The sequence below is a fragment of the Lissotriton helveticus genome, chromosome 6, assembly GCF_964261635.1.
Source record: "Lissotriton helveticus chromosome 6, aLisHel1.1, whole genome shotgun sequence".
NCBI lineage: Eukaryota > Metazoa > Chordata > Amphibia > Caudata > Salamandridae > Lissotriton > Lissotriton helveticus.
In genome coordinates, this window is record NC_136067.1 from 1,644,131,899 (window position 1) to 1,644,152,146 (window position 20,248).

Genomic DNA, 20,248 nt, shown 5'->3' on the forward strand with positions numbered 1-20,248 from the left:
AGAGTTGTATGCCCGACCGGTCACCAACACTAGGTCGTTCAACTGTCCTTGAGCCTGATTCCACTGATGTGCCAAGCACTCTTGAAGCGGACGCATATGTAGTCTCGCGTGCGGGACTATGAAAATGCAGGAGGCCATCATGCCTATCAACTGCATGAACACTCGTGCCGGGAGCGAGTGTTGCGGTCTGAATTTTGGGATCAGCGACTGAATGCTGTCGATCCTCACAGAATTGGGCTGAGCTGTGGCTGCCAGAGTATCTATTGTCGCGCCCAGATACTGCCGCACATGGGCTGGCTGAAGGTGCGACTTTGAATAATTCAGTGAGAAACCCAGATCGTGAAGAAGGTGAATCGTGTGGGACATATTGGCAGCGCACTGCTGGGCCGACTTTGCTTGGACAAGCCAGTCGTCCAGATAAGGGTAGACGTGGACGTTCTGTCTCCTGAGGTGCGCCGCCACCGTCGCCAGGCATTTTGTGAACACCCTGGGCGCTGTGGTCACTCCGAAAGGGAAGAATTTGAATTGGTAATGCTGATTCTGAATGGTGAATCTGAGGTATTTTCTGTGTGAAGGATGTAGTGGAATGTGAAAATACGCGTCCTTGAGATCCAACGTTGCGAGGAAATCCCCTTGATTGAGCAACGGAAGAACCTGCTGCAGCGTGAGCATGTGAAAGTGTTCTGAGAGAATGTACTGGTTTAGGGGCCTGAGATCCAGTATGGGTCTGAGGGACCCGTCCTTTTTCGGGATTAAGAAGTACAGGGAGTACACTCCTGAGCCTTTGTCCTCCACCGGCACGAGCTCGATTGCCCCTTTTTGCAGCATGACGAGCACCGCTTGCTGCAATAAGTGCAAATGCTCTGTTGACATAGGACGGTGCCTTGGTGGGATGTTGGGTTGAGTGGAGGTCAACTCCAGACAATAACCGTACTGGATAAGTTTTCTGACCCACCTGTCTGTGGTGATGGATTTCCAGACTGGCAGGAACTGCTGGAGTCTCCCCCCGACAGGTGTTGTATGGTCGCGGGGCAGTGACAAGGCGTCACTGTTAGTTGGCGGCGGAGGATCGGGAGTTGTTGTTTCCACGACCTCTGCCCTTGGTGCTGTTTCCACGATAGCCGCCTCTACTCTGCTTGTTGTAAGAAGTCTGCGCCCCACCTTTAGTGTACTGTGTTTGCTGGGACATCTGGCCTCTGGAAACACCTCTATTGCTTGAGCGACGAAAAGTACTACCCCTGAACTGCTGTGACTGGAGAGCCCCCATGGACTTTGCAGTCTCGGTGTCTTTCTTTATTTTTTCCAGGGTGGCATCCACCTCAGGTCCAAATAAGTGATCAGGGTTTACAGGCTGATTGAGGATGGTGGTTTGTATCTCCGGTTTGAACCCGGAGATTCTGAGCCAGGCCTGACGCCGCAACATCACACTTGTGTTAATGGCCCTGGCCGCGGTGTCCGCTGCGTCCAGTGCACATTTAATAGAAGCATTTGAGATGAGCTTCCCTTCTTGAATGAGCATCTCCGCTGCCTCTTTATACTCGTCTGGCAAGTGTTGTAACAGGGTCTCAAGTGTATCATAGTGTGCCCTGTCATATCTGGCCAAGAGTGCTTGAGTGTTTGAAATACGTCAGATATTGGCCGCTTGAGCCGCCACCCTCTTCCCTGATGCTTCTAGCACTTTAGATTCCTTGTCATAAGAAGTTCAAGAGATACCTTGTCAAACCAATGCAAAATATACAAACATATTTATATTGTCTGTAAAAATAAACTATACATATACATAACAAAAGCCATATGAAATAGACATTCTTTAAACTACGAAAAAACAAAATATTTTTGCCATCAGGCTCACCTTATCTAAAAAGGTTTCGTAGCACTGCTTGTCCAACTGTTGACTCAGCTTCTGTTGCCAGATCCAGGCAGTAATGCTGAGTGAAAGTATGTACACTTTTCCAAGTTGCAGCTCTGCAAATCTTGTCCGAAGACACACCAGCAAACAATGCCGTAGATGAAGACATTGCCCTGGTAGAATGAGCTTTTGGCTTGTTTGACAAAGGACGGCCTGCCTTGCAATGGCAGAACTGAATCGCAGATGCAATCCACTTTGAGATAGTAGCTTTTGAGATTGCTGATCCTTTTTTAGGGCCCCAATATGAGGGAAACAACTGGTCAGATTTTCTGAAGGACACAGTCCGAGATATGTAGAATTTCAGGCCTCTTTTGACATCCAAAGTATGCAGAGACTTCTCCGCCGCGGAAGACGGATTGGGGAAGAATGTTCTCAATACTACAGGCTCATTGAGATGAAATGATGTTGGAACTTTAGGTATGAATGAGGGATTAGTTCGCAAAAGGACGTAATCATTAGTGAATTTCAAATAAGGTTGTCGAATAGGGAACGCCTGTAACTCACTGACCCGTCGGGAAGAGGTGAGTGCCAACAGCAAAGCTGTCTTCCATGAGAGATATTTAATATCTGCTTTATGAATGGGTTCAAATGGATGTTTCATAGGCTGCTGTAGCACTACATTTAGCCTCCATTCTGGAGGAGGCGCTTTAATAGGAGTAAAAGTCCTAAAAAGTCCTTTCAGGAACTGTTTAATGAGAAGATTGCAACAAAGTGACTCCAAACCTGAAGACCTTCTGTATGTAGAAATAGCGGCCAAATGCAATTTAACTGAAGCGAACTTTAGACCAGACTTAGAGAGTGACAACAAATAAGGCAGAACTTTATCAGGAGAACATTCCAGTGGATGTAGATTATTATTAGAGCACCAGTTACAGAATCTTTTCAATTTTAAGGCATAAGTTCGCAATGTAGAAGGGGCTCTTGCTTCATCCAGAATGTCTCTCCATTCCTGTGGCAAATTTACATCTTTGAAATCCTCGAGTCCAGAAACCAAGCATGTAGTTGCAGTTGAGCTAGGCAAGGGTGAAGAATCTGTCCCTCGCTCATCAAGAGCAGATTCTGTTGTATCGGAAGGCAAAATGGCTTGCACTTGGAGAGAAGAAGAAGTTCTGTGAACCAATGCTGACGTGGCCATTTCGGTGCAATTAGAATCATGCAACATGGTTCCTTCTTCATTTTGTGTAAAAGCCTTGGGACTAGAGGAACAGGAGGGAATGGATAAGCAAAGATTCCTGTCCACCTCATCATGAAGGTGTTCCCCCAGGAACCCTTCTCTGGTTCCCAACTTGCAAAGAAAAGGCACTTCCGGTTGGTCCTGGTGGCTAAGAGATCCAGATTTGGTTTGCCCCACCTCTGGAAGATGTTGTCCAGCACTGATTGCTCCAGTTCCCATTCGTGGCCGGATCTTGTTGTTCTGCTGAGAGAATCCGCCCAGGTGTTCTGCACCCCTGGGAGATGTTCCACCTTGATTGCTATTTCTGTTCAAAAGAAGCCACTTCCATTTCTTCAGAGCCTTTCGGGACAGAATGTGAGACCTTGTACCACCCTGCTTGTTTAGATAATGCATACAAGTGGTGTTGTCGGTTCTGATGAGAACTGTTGATCCTTGCAGTCGAGGAAGAAAAGATTGCAGGGCCAATGAAATTGCCCGAAGTTCCAGAAAATTGATGTGCATGTTCGCCATTGCTGAAGACCACTTTCCTCTTATGCTGAGGTCTTGAAGGTGGGCCCCCCAACCTTCCAGGGAAGGATCGGTGGTGATGATAAAATCCAGAATTGGTGGTTGAAAAGTGAGCCCTATGGAGACATTCTTGGAACTCCCCCACCAAGAAAGCGTTTTTCATAATTGGGGTCACTTGCACTATGTCGTCGAAAGAACCCGTGATCTGGAGCCACTGGTTGTCCAGCTGCTCTTGGAGTGGTCTAATTTTTAGCCTCGCCTGAGGCACTAGCAGGACTGCTGACGATAAGATCCCCAGAAAAGATTTGATGATTCTCACTGAAGCAAACTTTCTTTTTAGAAGTTCGGATGCCAGAGAGAGAAGGCGGGACATCCTGTCTGCGGACAAGAATGCCTTGTCTTGAATAGTGTCCAATTTTGCTCCCAGAAATTGTATTACTTGAGACGGATAAAGGCTTGACTTCTGGGTATTTAGTGAGAGGCCCAGCGAGTGAAACACCTGTAGGCATTTTGTTGTTGCAAGAGAAGCCTGATGAAAGGATGGAGCCTTTATTAGCCAGTCGTCCAGGTATGGAAATAGTTGGATCCCTTGCAGCCTTAGATGCGCTGCTATCGGAGCTAAGAATTTGGTAAAGACTTGTGGAGCCGAACGTAGGCCAAAAGGAAGTACTCTGAATTGGAAGTGCGCACCTGCCACCATGAATCTTAGAAATCTTCGATGCTTGGGATGAATTGGGATATGAAAATACGCATCTTGGAGATCCAGGGTTGTCATGAAATCCGCATGATCTAGAAGCTGAAGAATCTCCTGGAGTGTTACCATGCGAAAGGATTTCTTCTGAAGGTACTTGTTCAGCATCCGCAAATCTAAGATTGGCCTCCAACCCCCTGACTTTTTTTTATCAGGAAAAAGCGAGAATAGGATCACTTTCCTATTTGAGAATGAGGAACTCTCTCTATCGCCCCTTTTGAAAGCATAGCTCTCACCTCTTCCCTGAGAAGAGAAAGATGAGGTGGATTTTTCTTTAGAGGTGAATGAGGAGGGGGAAATTTGGTGAACTCTAGGGTGTGTCCAAATTTTATGATATCCAATACCCATTTGTCCTTGGTTATTTTCTTCCAATTGTCGAAATGCTGTGAAATATTTGGGAATTTTGAATTGTGGTGGCGAGTCTGGTGCAGGCGCAACAGGATTTTCACTGCCTTCTGGCAGAATCTCTGCCCTGAGATTGACGTCTCCTGCCCTGTTGCCTATAGGCGGCTGCCGGAGGATTTCTGTAGTTTTGTTGTTGCTGCTGATAATTGTATCCATAACGACCCGGGTTACCTTGTTGCTGATACATTTGGTAACCCCCACGAAAGGAGTAGGATCCCTGCCCCTTGCTCCACGAAAGGGCGTTTTACGATACTGCAAAGCACCCAACAATCTTGCAGTATCTGTGTCCTTTTTTATATCTTGTAGAGCGTCATCTATATGTTTTCCAACCAGAAGGTCACCATCAAAAGGCATATTTATGATCTTAGTTTGGATTTCAGGGCGAAAATTTGAGGATTTAAGCCAGCCCATATGCCTTAATGTAGCTGCTCCTGCGAGTTGACGAAAGCCAAGAGACAATATATCCATCAAAATATCTATGATTTCAGAAGCCGATCTTTCTCCTTCCATAAGGATCTTCCTTGCCTCTAATTTTTTGTCCTCAGGCAAATATTCCATATATGGGGACATATCTGACCACAATTGTCGGTCATATCTACTCAACATGGCCAAACAGTTTGTAGCTCGGACCATAGCGCCTGCCATGGTTGTATAACATTATCCTATGTTATCCAGGCGCCTCCCATCCTTGTCAGGTAGAGCTGTTATAAAAATGAAAGGATTCCGAGATTTTCTTTGCGTTGCCTGAGAAATTACAGAGTCTGCTTTAGGGTGACCTGTAAGACAGGCTGGAGCATCATCCGGCGCCTTGTACTTTTTGTCAATCCGAGGCAGAATTGCAGGAATAGAGAATGGACTTTTCATGATCTTTACTCCCTCTTCCCATATGTGATCAATTATGGGAATAGAACGTGTGGTCTTTCTGTTTAAGTCTTTAAAATCATACAACAAACACTCAGTCTTTTGCACTGGCATAGTCAGGTGACATCTTGTAGATGCTCTCACCATAATGGCATGAAACACTCCTATGTCCTCCGGAGGAGAATCTGCAGCCGGTGGAATCGGTGAAGCTGGATCTGGGATCAGATATTCCTCCCATTCATCTACGGAAGTGGGCAAATTAGGAATTACTCCATCCTCTGCTACCGTGTTATCGTCATCGTCTTCTAACGGCTGTGAAGGTATCGTCACCTGGGGCTCAGAAACTGGTATTGCAGGCGTCACAGTTTCCATCTCTACAGGAGCAGAAACTTGTTGTGGAGGAGGAGGTGGAGGGAAACGACTATAATGGTCCTTAAGCATTGCTGTAAGGCCTTGTAGCAAAGCTGCAGGCATTTGAACCATTAGTTCTTGATGGAAAACTTCTTGAGGTTCTCTCAACGACTCACAAGGTTCATAGTACTCGTCCTCTTCATCCTCCTCTTGATACTTAATCCTTAGCTGTGAAGGGTCACATGCCTGCCCATAGGGATCATCATCATCTTCAGATTCCTCCAAATAATGGCTGGGAGGCAAAGGTGAAATGTGGGACACATCATGATAAAATTGTCTGCTAGACGACAATTTAGAACACAGAATAGGCGTAAATTGCAAAGGTGAGGGTTTTTTACGCCTTAGAGTAGCAAAAATATATGTTGAAGGTGACTCATATTCCGCTGAAATCGCTGCAACAGTTGGCATCGTTGATGTTGTGATCATGGTTGTCGTCGACGGAAAAGACACCGTCGACGATGTGGTCGCCTACGTCATGGTTGAAGTCGTCGTCGACGGTGGACTCACCGACGAGGGAATAATGATCGTCGACGGTATCGTCGTCGACGGTTGGCTCGTCGATGGTATCGTCGTCGACGGTGGGCTTGGCGTCGACGGGACGCTCGTCGATGACGGTGGAAGCTTCGTCGCCAGGGTCCTCGACGACGAAGCAGGCGTCGACGAGATGTGAATTATCGACGGGTAGGGACACTCGTCGATGGCGCCGTCGACGGTGTAATTTTCTTCAACGCTGAAGATCCACTAACCTTTTGTGGTGATTTCCTCGTCGACGAAGATGTTCTAGCCGTCGACGGAGGGTCCTAAAGAGATTTTGAGTTAGTTTTCTGAGAAACCTTCACCTTATCTCTAGATTTTTACTCAGAAGAGAATTTCTCTTTTTTTGAGGAGGAGTGACCTGTTTCAGAAGATGAAGATTGCAAGGTCTTACTCATTTTTCCGTAGGATCTCCAGATCGAGCTCTTTTCTTGGAGATGGGGTGGACACTTGAGACGTAGCACTTCCTTCACCTTCAGAAACACCTTCAGATGATTTCAACTTCTTCAACCAAACCAGCAAGCGTCCTTCACGATCTTTCAAAGTCTTTGCAGGAAAGGTTCTGCAGATCCTGCAGTCTTTGACTTTGTGTGCTGGGTAGAGGCAATAAATACACTCTTTATGTGGGTCCTCAAAGTGAAGTCTTTTCTTCCCACAGGAAGAACAGGCCAAAAATAAGCTCTTCTTAGAATCAAACATATTCTTTCCTCAGAAAGACAGGTAAAAGGAAAAAACTGAGCAGAGCTCAGGGAGACTCCCTAACACACGAGGTGCGGTAGAAATTCTGAGGGTTTGCCTCTCTGTGGGGAAGCTTCTAGGGGATGCTACTGCCTGATTGGCTGATTTCCAAGTTTGGTTCTTTTTACAAAAAGACTGAGATAGGCTATTGTAGTGACTTTGTTATACACTGCAGCCTATGGTATAATGGTATTATGACTATAGTGTATATGTTTTTATGGTACCGCGAGACTCCCACCTCATCGGCGGGGATGATTCTAAGCATGTGAATCTATGAAAGATACCCCAATACTCGATAAGCCCAAGTTATCACCCTGCAAATGTCCTCTACAGGTACACCCCTAGACAAAGCAGATGTAGCAGACCTTGCTCTAGTGGAATGAGCTCTTAAACCTTCAGGAGGTTCCTTACCCGCCAGAGAGTAGCATATCTTGCTACACAAGACAATCCATCTCGACAGCGTGCGTTTGTACACCGCCTTGCCTCTTCTGGCTCCAACAAAACCCACAAAGAGCTGATCATCCACTCTGAACTTCTGTCCAGGTAGAAGCTCACCGCCCTCTTCGGGTCCAAGTGGTGAAGTCTCTCCTCCTCTTTGGAAGGGTGAGGGGGAGGATAGAAGGTAGGAAGGGTAATGGACTGCCCTAGATGGAAGGGAGTTACCACCTTAGGCAGAAAAGCAGCCCTGGTCCCGAGTACCATTCGTTCAGCATGAATGGTCAAGAATGGGGGCTTTGAACTAAGAGCTTGCAGCTCACTTACCCTCCTTGCCGAGGTAATTGCAATCAGGAAGACTGTTTTAAAAGATAACAGTCTCAAGAGACACTTGTGCAAAGGTTCAAAAGGTGAACCCATCAAGAAAGTGAGCACAAGATTCAAGTCCCATTGAGGCACAATAAAGGGAGTAGGAGGAAATTTATTTGTAAGGCCCTTTAGAAACCTTAAAACAATAGGAGATTTAAATAAGGACGGCTGATACGGCAGACAGGGAAATGCCGACAAGGCCGAAAGATAACCTTTGACCATAGCTACAGCAAACCCTTGCTGAGCCAAAGAAGGAGCAAACTGAAGTATGTCAGACAACCGAGCCTTCAAAGGGTCAATGGACTTCTCCCCACACCAAGAGACACATTTAGACCATCTATAAGAGTGGATAGACTTTGTGGAATCACGCCTGGCCGATAAAATGACATCCACCACGTCATGTGGGAGAGAAAAAGAATTCAGGTTGCCCCGTTCAATCTCCAGGCATGAAGGTGTAAAGTCTGGAGGTGGGGGTGTAGAACCAGCTCCTCCATCTGAGAGAGGAGATCTGCCCTGAGAGGGAGACGGAGCAGCGGGCACGAGGAGAGGTGGAGAAGATCTGTGTACCAAACCCTTCTTGGCCAATCCGGGGCGATCAATATAACTTGGGCCCGGTCTTGGCGAACCTTCCTCAGAACCCGAGGAATCAAGGGTATGGGAGGAAACGCATAAAGGAGTCTTGAGTCCCAATTCAACGGAAACGCGTCCCCCAAAGCTCCCTGCATCGGATACTGGAGACTGCAGAATGACAGGCAGTGAGCATTCTCGTGAGTGGCAAACAGGTCCACCCGAGGAGTTCCCCACATCCGAAAGACGTGACGAACCACCTCCGGATGAAGCCTCCACTAGTGGTCGGATGATAACTGCCGACTGAGACTGTCTGCACATACGTTCAGAAGTCCGGCCAGATGATTTGCCATCAGACAAATCTGATGGTCCTGAACCCAGGACCAGAGATGCAGAGCCTCTCTGCAAAGACACTGCAACCCCACTCCTCCCTGCTTGTTGGGGTACCATATCGCGGTAGTGTTGTTCGTCAGGACTTGAACCGACTGACCGCGAAGGGAGGAAGGCCTTGAGCGCCAGACATATCACCCGCAACTCTAAAAGGTTGATGTGAAGCAACCTTTCCTCTGGAGACCAAAGACCCTTGATCCCCAGATCCCCCAGATGAGCACCCCACCCTAGAGTGGATGCATCCGTTATTACTGTGGCTACCAATGGAGGAAGATGGAAGGGTTTTCCTTGAGACAGATTGCCCTCCATGCTCCACTAAGACAGATCCGCTGCAGCTTCTCTGGAGATCCTCACTGACTCCCTGAGATCTCCGTTGTGCTGATACACTGCCTGCGGAGGCACCACTGGAGCGCCCTCATGTGCCAGCGTGCATGGTTGACTAACAGAATGCAGGAAGCCATCAGACCGAGCAGACGGAGGACCTTCAGTACTTGAATGACCGCTCCACTGTAAAATAAAGGAATCATTTCCTGTATGTCGCGAATCCTTTGAGATGGAGGGAATGCCCGACACACAGTTGTATCCAGTACAGCACCTATGAACAGGTTGTGCTGGGAGGGCACCAGGTGAGATTTGGGTACATTTATCGAAAAACCCAACCTGTAGAACAACTGAGTTGTGACTTGCACATGATGGAACACCTTCTCTGGAGAATCTGCTTTGATCAGCCAATCGTCTAGATAAGGGAATACTGGTATCCCTGACCTTCTGAAATGGGCTGCCACCACAGCCATCACCTTGGTGAAGACTCGAGGTGCAGTAGTAAGACCAAACGATCCCACCGTGAAACGGAGATACTTCCTGTGCGACTTCAGGATGGGAATATGAAAATACGCATCCTGCAAGGCAATCGACACCATCCAGTCTTCTTCCAGTAGCACTTGAAGAACCTGCGCAAGGTTAAGCATCTTGAACTTCTCCTGTTTCAGAAAGAGGTTCAAAACACTGAGATCCAGGATTGGACGAAGTCTGCCATCCTTCTTGGGGATCAGGAAATACCGGGAGTAGCATCCCTGACCCCTTTCCTGCTCCAGAACCACCTCTATCGCACCTGTTCTCAGTAACGCCAGGACTTCTTCCTGCAGGAGTAGCAGGTGGTCCTCTGAGCAAAACACTTCGCAAGGAGGGTAATTCGGAGGGAACTCCCGAAAGGGAAGAGCATACCCATTCCCACGAGATTGAGAACCCAAAGGTCCGATGTGACCGATTCCCAATCTCGTATAAAATAGGTAAGCCGACCCCCCACAGGACCCGCTTGATCCGGAATGGCGGATCTAGGGCTGCTTTGCTGATGTTGGAAGGTGGTGGGGAGAGGAAGAGGAGGAGGAGGAGGATGCCTGACGTCCTTGAGGACGAGCTCTTTGTTTGCCTCTGTATGACTTATACAGCGGATTTTGCTGTTGTTGTTGCTGTTGCGACTGCTTGTAGGGATGAAAGGAGGACCTTCCAAATCCCCTATACCTTTTGCTCACAGTTCCTCTGGATTGTAAACCCAAAGACCTGGCTGTAGCTCTGCTGTCTTTGAATCTCTCCAACGCAGCAACAGCCTTTTTTCCGATAAGGCCCGAGCTATCAAAAGGTAGATCCATTAAGGCAGCCTGGACATCCGCAGAGAATTCGGAAGTCTTCAACCAGGCCGCTCTCCTGGTGGCAATTGAAGATCCCATGACTCTCGCCACCGAGTCGGCTGTATCCAACCCACTTTGGATGACTTGCAGAGCAGCAGCTTGAGTGTCAACAAGCACATCATTAAAAAATGTTCTGTCCTCCTCTGGACTTTTAGGGGCCAACTGCTTCACAGAATCCATCAAAGCATGGATGTAACGCCCCAAGAGGCATGTGGCATTCGTTGACTTGAGAGCCATACTCGCAGATGAAAAAACTTTCTTCGTGGATTGGTCCTGTTTTTTCTAATCTTTGTCTCCAGGCACCTGAGGGAAAGCACCTGCAGATTTCTTGGAGCAGGCTGCCTGCACCACCAAGCTCTCTGGCAAAGGATGTGAAGATAAAAAGTCTGGGTCTCCAGGAGCCACCCTATATCTTCTTGCGACAGCTTTAGCAACTGCAGGAGCCGTAAGAGGTCTACTCCACACCTCCAAGATTGGCTCCGTTAAAGCTTCATTGAAATGAAGCATAGGCTCTACCATTGAAGACGGAGAGTGGAGGACTTCTGTCAATATATTAGACTTGTACTCCGCAGTAGGCAGATTCAAATTCAACAGTTCTGCTGCCTTCTTGATGACCACATGATATGGTGCCACATCTTTTGAAGGGGCATCTGGGACAGAGGATAACTCCCAATCCGAGACAGCTCCAATCCACTAGCCTCCCTTAGGTCATCAAAGAAATCTTCCGATTCCTGCAGCTCACCTTCTTCTATCTCCGCTTCTCTGTACCTCTGTTCCTCTAGAAGTCGCTGAGCCTCATGTCTCGACCTCTCCTTCGGAAAAGGCGTCGGCGGATCCGCAATCGACTCCGATTGAGCCGGCGTCGAACTCGGAGCCGGAGGACCAGGCCGCTGTTCTCGAGGTCGAACAGGAGTCGGCGCCGGTGACGAAGGAATCGGTGTCGAAGACCTCGGCGGTGCCGAGAAATGCCAAGGCGGTGTCGGAGACGGCATAAATGGCATGAACGTCACCGGAGCATAAGTCTGGGGGACTTCCAGATTATAGGTCATCGGACCCATGGGACCAACCGGTGCACCAGAGGGGTACATGGCTCTCGTGAAGACGCCATATATGGCATTTAAATATTGTGTAGGGTCTTGACCCGGGCCTGGAAATGGAGGGTATGAACCCACAGGCTGCTCTCGAGGAGGCACCGGATTCGTATCATCTTGCTTGGGTTGGTGAGCCAGAGTCGTCGAACCCTCAGGCAAGGGAGCCTCTTCTTCCTCTCGAGTTGGTGTTCGAGACAGCGCCGGAGAGGGATTCGACACCGGAGCCGGTTAATGCTCCGGCGACTTCATGGGTGAAGCCTCACCTTCCGGATCCAGAGCCTCTGGTGAAGGAGATATATTATCTTTACGATGCCTTCTACTTCGTGAGTTCGGCTTCGAATCCGAATCTTTCCCAGAATTATGTCAAGATCCATGCTTCCTTTTCTTGTGCATCTTTTTTGTCGATCTGGAAGCATTCCCCGATGACGACTTCGAAGGCGACCTCGAAAGAGACCTCGACCGCCTCGATCGCGACCTCGAGCTCTTCCTGTCCTTTTTACCTTTCAATGGAAACCAGGAGCTTCGCCTCTCTTTCACGAAGGGCCTTGGGATTCATCTTTTTACAGGACGGACACCCTTGGACATCATGGTCCGAGCTCAGGCACCATACGCAATCTTCATGCGGGTCCGTGATTGACATCATTATCCTGCATTCAGGACACGGCTTGAATCCGGTCTTCTTCGAGGACATCTCGACAGGAGACAGTGAAAGAAGAAAACCCTGAAACCAACCAACAGTAACAACGTTACTATAACAGCTACAGAGGATCCCTCGAAAACCGTTAGCGTCGACAACGCGGAAAAAAGGGAACTGATGTCATGACGCCGACGTGGGCCTATTACGTAGTCGGTGACGACAGCAGAGCTGCGCGCGATGCAGTGCTTCTGTGACGTCGTCCACGTCGGCGCGAAGCTACAAAAGAATTTCCGAATGTCGCTTACGCAGGGGGATATTCACAAAGTGAGGAATCCACTGGCAGATGTATCCATCAGAATAAGCCCTCAGATAGGCTATACCATATTTTCCATATGTTTTTAACTATTCATTTAGCAAAGAAACATATATGTTCTTAGTATAATGAGATCGCACACATGGGTGAGATTATTCAAGTGGTTATAACTATCAAAGGAGTACTGATGATGAATTGAGCAGACGTACCTGTGCTAGGCATCACTGTTTTACAAACTTCAGGCATCAATTTCAATATATTTGATTGGGTTGTAGCAAGAAGGGATTACTGTATTCCCTTGCGACGAAACACGTGTAGGCTGGCCATTCAAACATAATAAAAGAGGAGCCGAATCACTGGTGGTTTTTTCTCTGACGGCGGAAACTTGAACTTTAAAGTGTCCTTTGAGACACCGAATTTCTGTACTTTTATAATTTAGTGTGCAACAGGTTTTTGTTTACTTTGGTACAGTGTGTGTTTCACGACACACACGCTTGGAGGGGTTATAGGGCTTCTCCCCTCACCTGTTTGCACCTATTTGTCAATATACTAGCACAAATACCTTCTGCGTTTCAAAAATAGCAGTGCGCCCAGTATTTCCCTCACTCTAAAAACCCTGTCCTTAATTGAATTATTTTGTAGCAAGAAGGGTTTTATAAACTGTACCATGTTGACACATTTTCATGTGAAAACTCTACTTTCCATGGGTTCCTCATGACATCTCTTTCAATACACCGCTGGCCTATAGGAGCATCTTAGGACAGGGTTATGATATGGGGGCTCATGATTACCATAACATTAGAGATGTGTAGGTATCTGAGTTCCAAATGACATCACATACAACTCAAGCTTCACTTAGCTGATATAACTTGGAAGACTTTGTTGGAAAACAGCTCTGTTATTGAAACCTATCCATCGACAGTGCTATAGGAACACGTTTCTTACCTTCTGTAATGCCTTATCTGGTAGAGACTCTATTTAGCTGCAGATTCCTTACTTTAGGATTATCCCCAGGTGTCAGACTGGATCAGGAAATTTTTCATGAGCAGTATCCCCTGCGCACCAGTAGGTGGTATCCTTCGGCTATGCATGGCGTCGTTGGAAGTGCCATGAGCGCAGCCTATATAGGTGCCACCACAGCGCGCTGATGGCAGTTTCTTTTTGCGACTTTCCATGTCAGAGTGCGAAGTCACAAAGAACACTGACCACTGATGTGGAAAACTAGGGTCCCTGAAGAGGAAAAAACCCTGTCCCTAGAAATCTGTTCGCAGAGCGGGGATGATGGGTCAGTAAGGAATCTGCAGCTAGACAGAGTCTCTACTAGATAAGGTGCTACATAAGCTAAGTAACTTGTTCAACTGATAGAGACGTCTAGCTGCATATTCTTTACCTTAGAATAGAAACCCAAGCAATACCTCCCCAGGTTCTGCAGGACCGAACAAGCAAATTGTCTGTCCTGACTGCCTGACCGGGCAGTAATGCTTGGTGAGGGTCTTAAGAGAAGCCCAAGTTGCTGCCTGGCAGATGTCCAGGACCGAAACTCCTGTGTGCAAACGCAGTGGGCGCAGCTTTAGCTATGGTGGAATGAGCACACAACCCTTCAGGGTGTTGCTTCTTGGTTAGTGCGTAACAGATTTTAAAGCAGGGCACTATCCATCAGTTGATAGTCCGTTTCTAAATAGCCTTCCCCTTCTTCACTTTAACATACTTCACTAAGAGTTGATGTCCACCTGAACCTCTTTTGTACAGTCAAGGTAGAACAACAACGCTCTTTTTGGGTTCAGTTGGTGAAGTCGCTCATCTTCTAGAAGCATGCAGCAGAGCGTAAAAAGTAGGTAGGGTAGGGTGATGTCCTGGCCCACATGAAAGGGAGTAACAACTTTCATCAGGAAGGAAGCTCTGGGGCAAAGAACCAGCTTGTCTGGGAAGATGTTTGGCTACAGAGGCTTAGATGACAAAGCCTGGTGCTCACTGACCCTCCGGGCAGGCGTTATAGCCACCAGGAAGGCCATCTTGAAGGTAAGGAACCTGTGAGAACAGTTGTGCAGTAGCTCTAAAGGAGAGCACATCAGAAAGGTGAGTACTAGATTGACGTCTCACTGAGGCATTATGAAGGGTGAAGGTGAAAACATGTTAAAGACTTTTCACAACCACAGAAAGGCTGAGATGGCAGAAAGACAGCACATTGAGGTGCCCAAACAGAGCCCTGCTGGGCAAAGAAAGAATAAATAGAAAGACCGGAGGAAGGGGAGCAGGAAGAAGTTCAACTTACTTTTCTGCACACCAGGCTACAAACTTGCCTCAACAGCAGGCGTATACCATTTTGGTGGTGGGACACCTGGTTGCCAAGATAACATTGCAGACTTCAGGAGGGAGGTCAAAAGCTGTCAGCTGTTGCTGCTCAATCTCCATGCATGAAGGTGGAGCATTGCAAGTTTTGGGTGGATGACCCTCCCCTGCTGCAGTGACAGGAGATCCTCCCAAAGGGGCAGCCTGATCGAAGGACCGATGGCCATGCTCAACAGCTCAGGATAACAAACTCCTGTAGCCCAGTCCAGAGCCACAAGGATAACCTGGGCCCGTTGTTCCTGATTTTCTTGAGAACTCTGGCCAAGGGTGGTATGGGCAGACAGGTATACAGGAGGTCTGAGTTCCACCTGAGATGAAAAGCGTCTCTGAGCGAGAGTCACCTCAAAAACTCTAGCACGCAAAACAGCTGACATTGCGTGTTCACACCGGTAGCAAGTAGATCTAACCAAGACTCTACCCACTGCTGAAAGAGTCCTTGCACCAGCTTCAAATGGAGAGGCCATTTGTGATCCGCTAGGCATCTTCAGCTGAGTTTGTCCAACCTGGCATTCAGAGAGCCCACTAGGTGTTGAATCATGAGGTAAATGTCCTGATGTTCCAGCCAATGTTCAGAGGCAGTGCCGGCTCTAGGGGGGTGAGATCGGTGCCGTCGACCCCAGGGGAGCAATAAACTTTTCCAACTGTCGCCTCATTCACCACATACAATAGGTATATGTGGGCTAATAGGCAAAAGGCTGTGAGAGAGAAAACAGAGCCAATGGCTCTGCAGGTCAAGGTGGCTATCCTAAATAGATAACTATAGTAATCTGTTGTCCAGAGCATGACACCTAACTTAACAGAAGAGACAATATACCTTAAGACCATCTTGTGTAACACACTCTGTATTCTTGAATTGAAACTGATTCAATATAAAATTAATATTAAACAAATAAACTACCCCTTCTGCTGCCATTATGCACACTTTTTTAAAAGAGTTCAAAGTTTGTTTTTGTTACCTGATTTCTGAATACTGTTTTCCAGTAGTCTCTTGTAAAAATATTTCTTAAAATAGTTTTTCAAGTGAAAAAAAAGCTTGAATCCAATCTCAAGGTTTTGGCTGTAGAAACATTGTAGAACATTCGACTAGCAAGGATGCCTTGGAACACAAGGGAGGTTAAATCAATGATTCTAGATGGCCACCGTCATCTCAAAATCACGTGAGAGTTGAAGGTTTCCTGGAAATTCCAGTTTTCTTGTCTCGCACAGTATTTTCCACAGGTGCGAATCCTTTTCCAAGGCAACTCTGACATTTAATCACAAAGGCCACGCTTTCCTTCCTTACAATAATTTCAGCATGAATGAATTGAAGTATTAAACCTCCCATGCCCTGACTAGAAAGACCTGCATCCTACACATAGCTTTATTGGGAAAAGAGTAAAAGGAGAGGGGTCACACAGCCAAAGGGACAAGACACTGTAACAACCTACAAAGCCAAACAATTTCACTTTGGACACCTAATATTGCACTTTACATGATGCACAAAAGCAATAATTCAATCATACACTAGTTACAACCAGCACACTGTTATCGTCCCTAGTCAAAAATAATTTGGTACCACAGATTACCAATAGCTTTCATTAAACACATAAAAATGCATATAACTCTACGTAACCATAGGGTTACATAACATACCTAATCTTTATATTAGTTGGGGACTTTAACTATGCTATCTAACACAATTTAAAAACATCAGCAAATGACAGCGTAGATACTTAAAAATATTTATTCCTCAAAATCATGCAAGTTTGTCTAAAAAAAAAACCACACAAATAAATTAAACTATGCCAAGGGTGAAACACACAAGACAATCACTTGCTACTAATCTATTTGAATCATTGGTTATTACAAATGATTTTTCTTATTTTTCTAATGCATCTCAAAGTTCATCAGATTTAGTATGAACTAAATCTGATGAACTTTGGGAAGAGTATGAACTAAACCTCATGAACTTTGGGATGCATTAGAAAAATAAGATAAATCATGTGCTGTATCCAATGAGTCAGATTAGTAGCAAGAAAATACATATGGGACTGTCTTATGTGTTTCTCTATTGGCATGGTTTAATTTATTTGTGTGTTTCCTTTACGACAAACCTGCATGGTTTTTAGGAATAAATATTTTTAGGTATCTGTTCCGTAATTTGCCGATGTTTTCAAATTCTGTTAGATAACATTGTTAAAGTCACCAACCAATAAAAGGATGAGTCATATAGAATTATATGTATTTTTATATGTGATATTACAGCTCTTCTTAATCTGATACTTCTGTGGTACCAAATTATATTTGACTAGGGACGATAACAGAGTGCTGATTGTAGGTAGTGTATGATTGAATCATTGCTTTTGTGCATTTTGCAGTGTGCAATATTAAGTCTCCATAGGGAAATTGGTTTACCTTATTGAGAAAAAAGCCCAGATGATTATGGTCAACAGATAAATTGGTGGAAAAGACAGTAATGCAATTCAAATGTAACTCTCTATTACACTAGTTGAGCTTCTAGTACACCAGAAGCTCACCTCGGGCTTGCAAGGCCTGTACTTTCAGCCCTGCAAGAAGATGTGCGTTTTTAGCTGAATGTAGTCTGTTAATTACTTTTATAGGGCAGCCTAAGAACAAAATGTTCCCAAGTTGAAAGTAAGTAATATGTGTTGGTACTTTCTCTCAAATATAATTACATGAACATTCGTAATTGGATTATATTGAAATGGTAAACCACTGAGGGGAAACATCCATTACAATGCAGTCATTACAACAACCCACCCTTAAAACGCAACTGTTACAATGCAAATGCCTTTACAATGCATGCCATTACAGCGCATGTCACTACAAACCAAGCCATTACAACACATATCATTACAATGCATGCCATTGCAACGCATTATAAGGTAATTAATGGAGATTTTTTTAGTATTAGGGTGGGTATGGGTTTTTCGGTACATGGGAATAGTTTACCCCTACACTATCCAACACTTTCCCTACTGTTGAACTCACTGGAGTAGGAATAGTAATTTTTACCCCTACACTATCCAACACTTATCCTACTGTTTGCCCTAAAAGTATTATGCGTTGTAATGGTATTCGTTGTAATGGTTTGCGTTGTAATGGAATGCGTTGTAATGGTAGTTTTAAAAAATGCGTTGTAAAATCATGCAATGTAATGGTAGTTGCGATGTAAAGTCTGCGTTGTAAAGGCATTTGTTGTAATTGCATGCGTTGTAACGTCATATATTCACCTCAGGTTCACGTTCATGGACCAGAGACTGGACGTCTTAGAGAAGTGGCTAAGGTATTGATGACGGGCCTACATACCTGAGCCCTCTCATGGAACTGTTCTATATTTGACTGTGGTAGCGTTGATCCTTACATATGAAACCATGGGGAGATGAAGCAAGTTACCGTTGTTTCGATTCACTTCTATTCTCGCAACCCCAAATTGGATTTTTAACCGATTTTATGTTTAAGCCCTGATGAAGTTCACTGTCAATTGAACGAAACGCGTTGGCTGGAGTTGTTGTATTGACATTATTTGAGTAAAGGAGAAACAAAAGAAGGAACTCTTGTCCGTATATTATGTACTTTGGGAAGGAAGCTCAGTGTTGCACCATTTCAATGTAATCCATATTCTTGATCTGCGTTGCAGTTGCAACAAACGACGGCAGGTGCAGGATTTGTTGTGCACACTCTCATTGACCACTGTAAGACATTTCCACACAAAGAACGTAACACTGAGGTGCAGCTATCATAGTCCGCCGTCACTTTGGCTTTTTGTTAACATTCTTAATTGCTAAAGAAAAGAAATATGATTTTTGTAATAAAACTAAGAATACTATAAAATAATATAAAACTACAGTCATGTCCTAAAGCATGAAACAATATATCACTTACTGTTTCCATATCATGAAATTTGGCTTTTAATTGTAGGTTTTCTTTTTCTAATTCATGTAACTTGTCAGAACGTGCTCGGGTTCCCTCTAATTGATCTTCCAACATTGCTTTTGTTTCTAAGAGTACTTGATTGTCTTCTTTTAACTCCTTCAGAATATAAGAAAACAAGAATATCAATGTTATTTACATGTTTTATATACAACAGAGTGCACAAGCCTCAGACATTGCTAACCAGGCATCATTAGAATTCAGACATGAATGCTGGTTAAGAAAAAGCAAAGTATGACAATTCAAATGGGACTAGACAAAATAATCAAGCCTTACGACCTAGTCTTGGATAGCACCTGAGCAGGAGAGGGGAGTCTAGGTGGAAGTACTCCCATGAGCAATCTGAGATCTTACAGTGCTCTAAGGGCTGGTAGCCCCATGCCTTAAAGAAGGGTTTTTGTCAAAGAACACACACCTTTTTATATCTCAGAGTCACACAATCAACAGGAGAGGGCTTTTGCTTTGCCATTGCTGGGCAATGGCTCTCTCAACTACTACCAGACCGATACACATCGAGCTCTCATGTATGAGTTTGCTTCCAGGCCTTGTATTTGTGCAGCAAAGCCAGCTTGGGAGAGGGCAGACTCGGCCAACCTGGGGACTTTGATAGGGAATCTAGGATATTCCACAGAATATTTAGATAGTCAGACAACTCCAACTCATATGGTATCAGTATCAGTGTGACGAACAAGTTACTTACCTTCGGTAACGCTTTTTCTGGTAGATACAGTATCTGCCTGTGGATTCCTCACCTTGTGAATATCCCCCCTTGCGTCAGCAACATTCGGAAAATTCTTTGTAGCACGCCGGCGTAGACGACGTCATAGGAGCACGGCATCGCGCGCGACTCCGTCTGACGTCACCGACTCCTTATTAGGCCCACGTCGGCGTGATGACATCAGTTCCGCCCTTTTTTCCGTGCCTTCGAGGCACCCGGACGGACCAATGACAGCAGATATACATATACATAGTGTACAAAGTACATACAACTCAAAACAGCACACAAAGTGCGTAGCAAAGGTATTAAAAACCCAATATATAAACATATTTAAATATAAAAATACATAAAAATCCATAAACTCAGGTATAGCAGAATGGACAAACGGGGAGGTGGGTGGGTCAATGAGGAATCCACAGGCAGATACTGTATCTACCAGAAAAAGCGTTACCGAAGGTAAGTAACTTG

The 20,248-nt window shown here is 45.6% G+C and overlaps 1 protein-coding gene across 4 annotated transcripts in view; it reads right to left on the reverse strand.

Moving 5' to 3' along the window:
* The window catches only part of CCDC88A (coiled-coil and HOOK domain protein 88A), an 822,041-nt gene that overhangs the window by 395,181 nt on the left and 406,612 nt on the right, over positions 1-20,248 (reverse strand). For all 4 annotated transcript variants that reach the window (XM_078649494.1, XM_078649496.1, XM_078649495.1 and 1 more), the window contains exon 11: positions 19,015-19,161. In XM_078649494.1, coding sequence (XP_078505620.1) covers positions 19,015-19,161 — 147 coding nt within the window. The remainder of the gene's footprint in view (positions 1-19,014; positions 19,162-20,248) is intronic.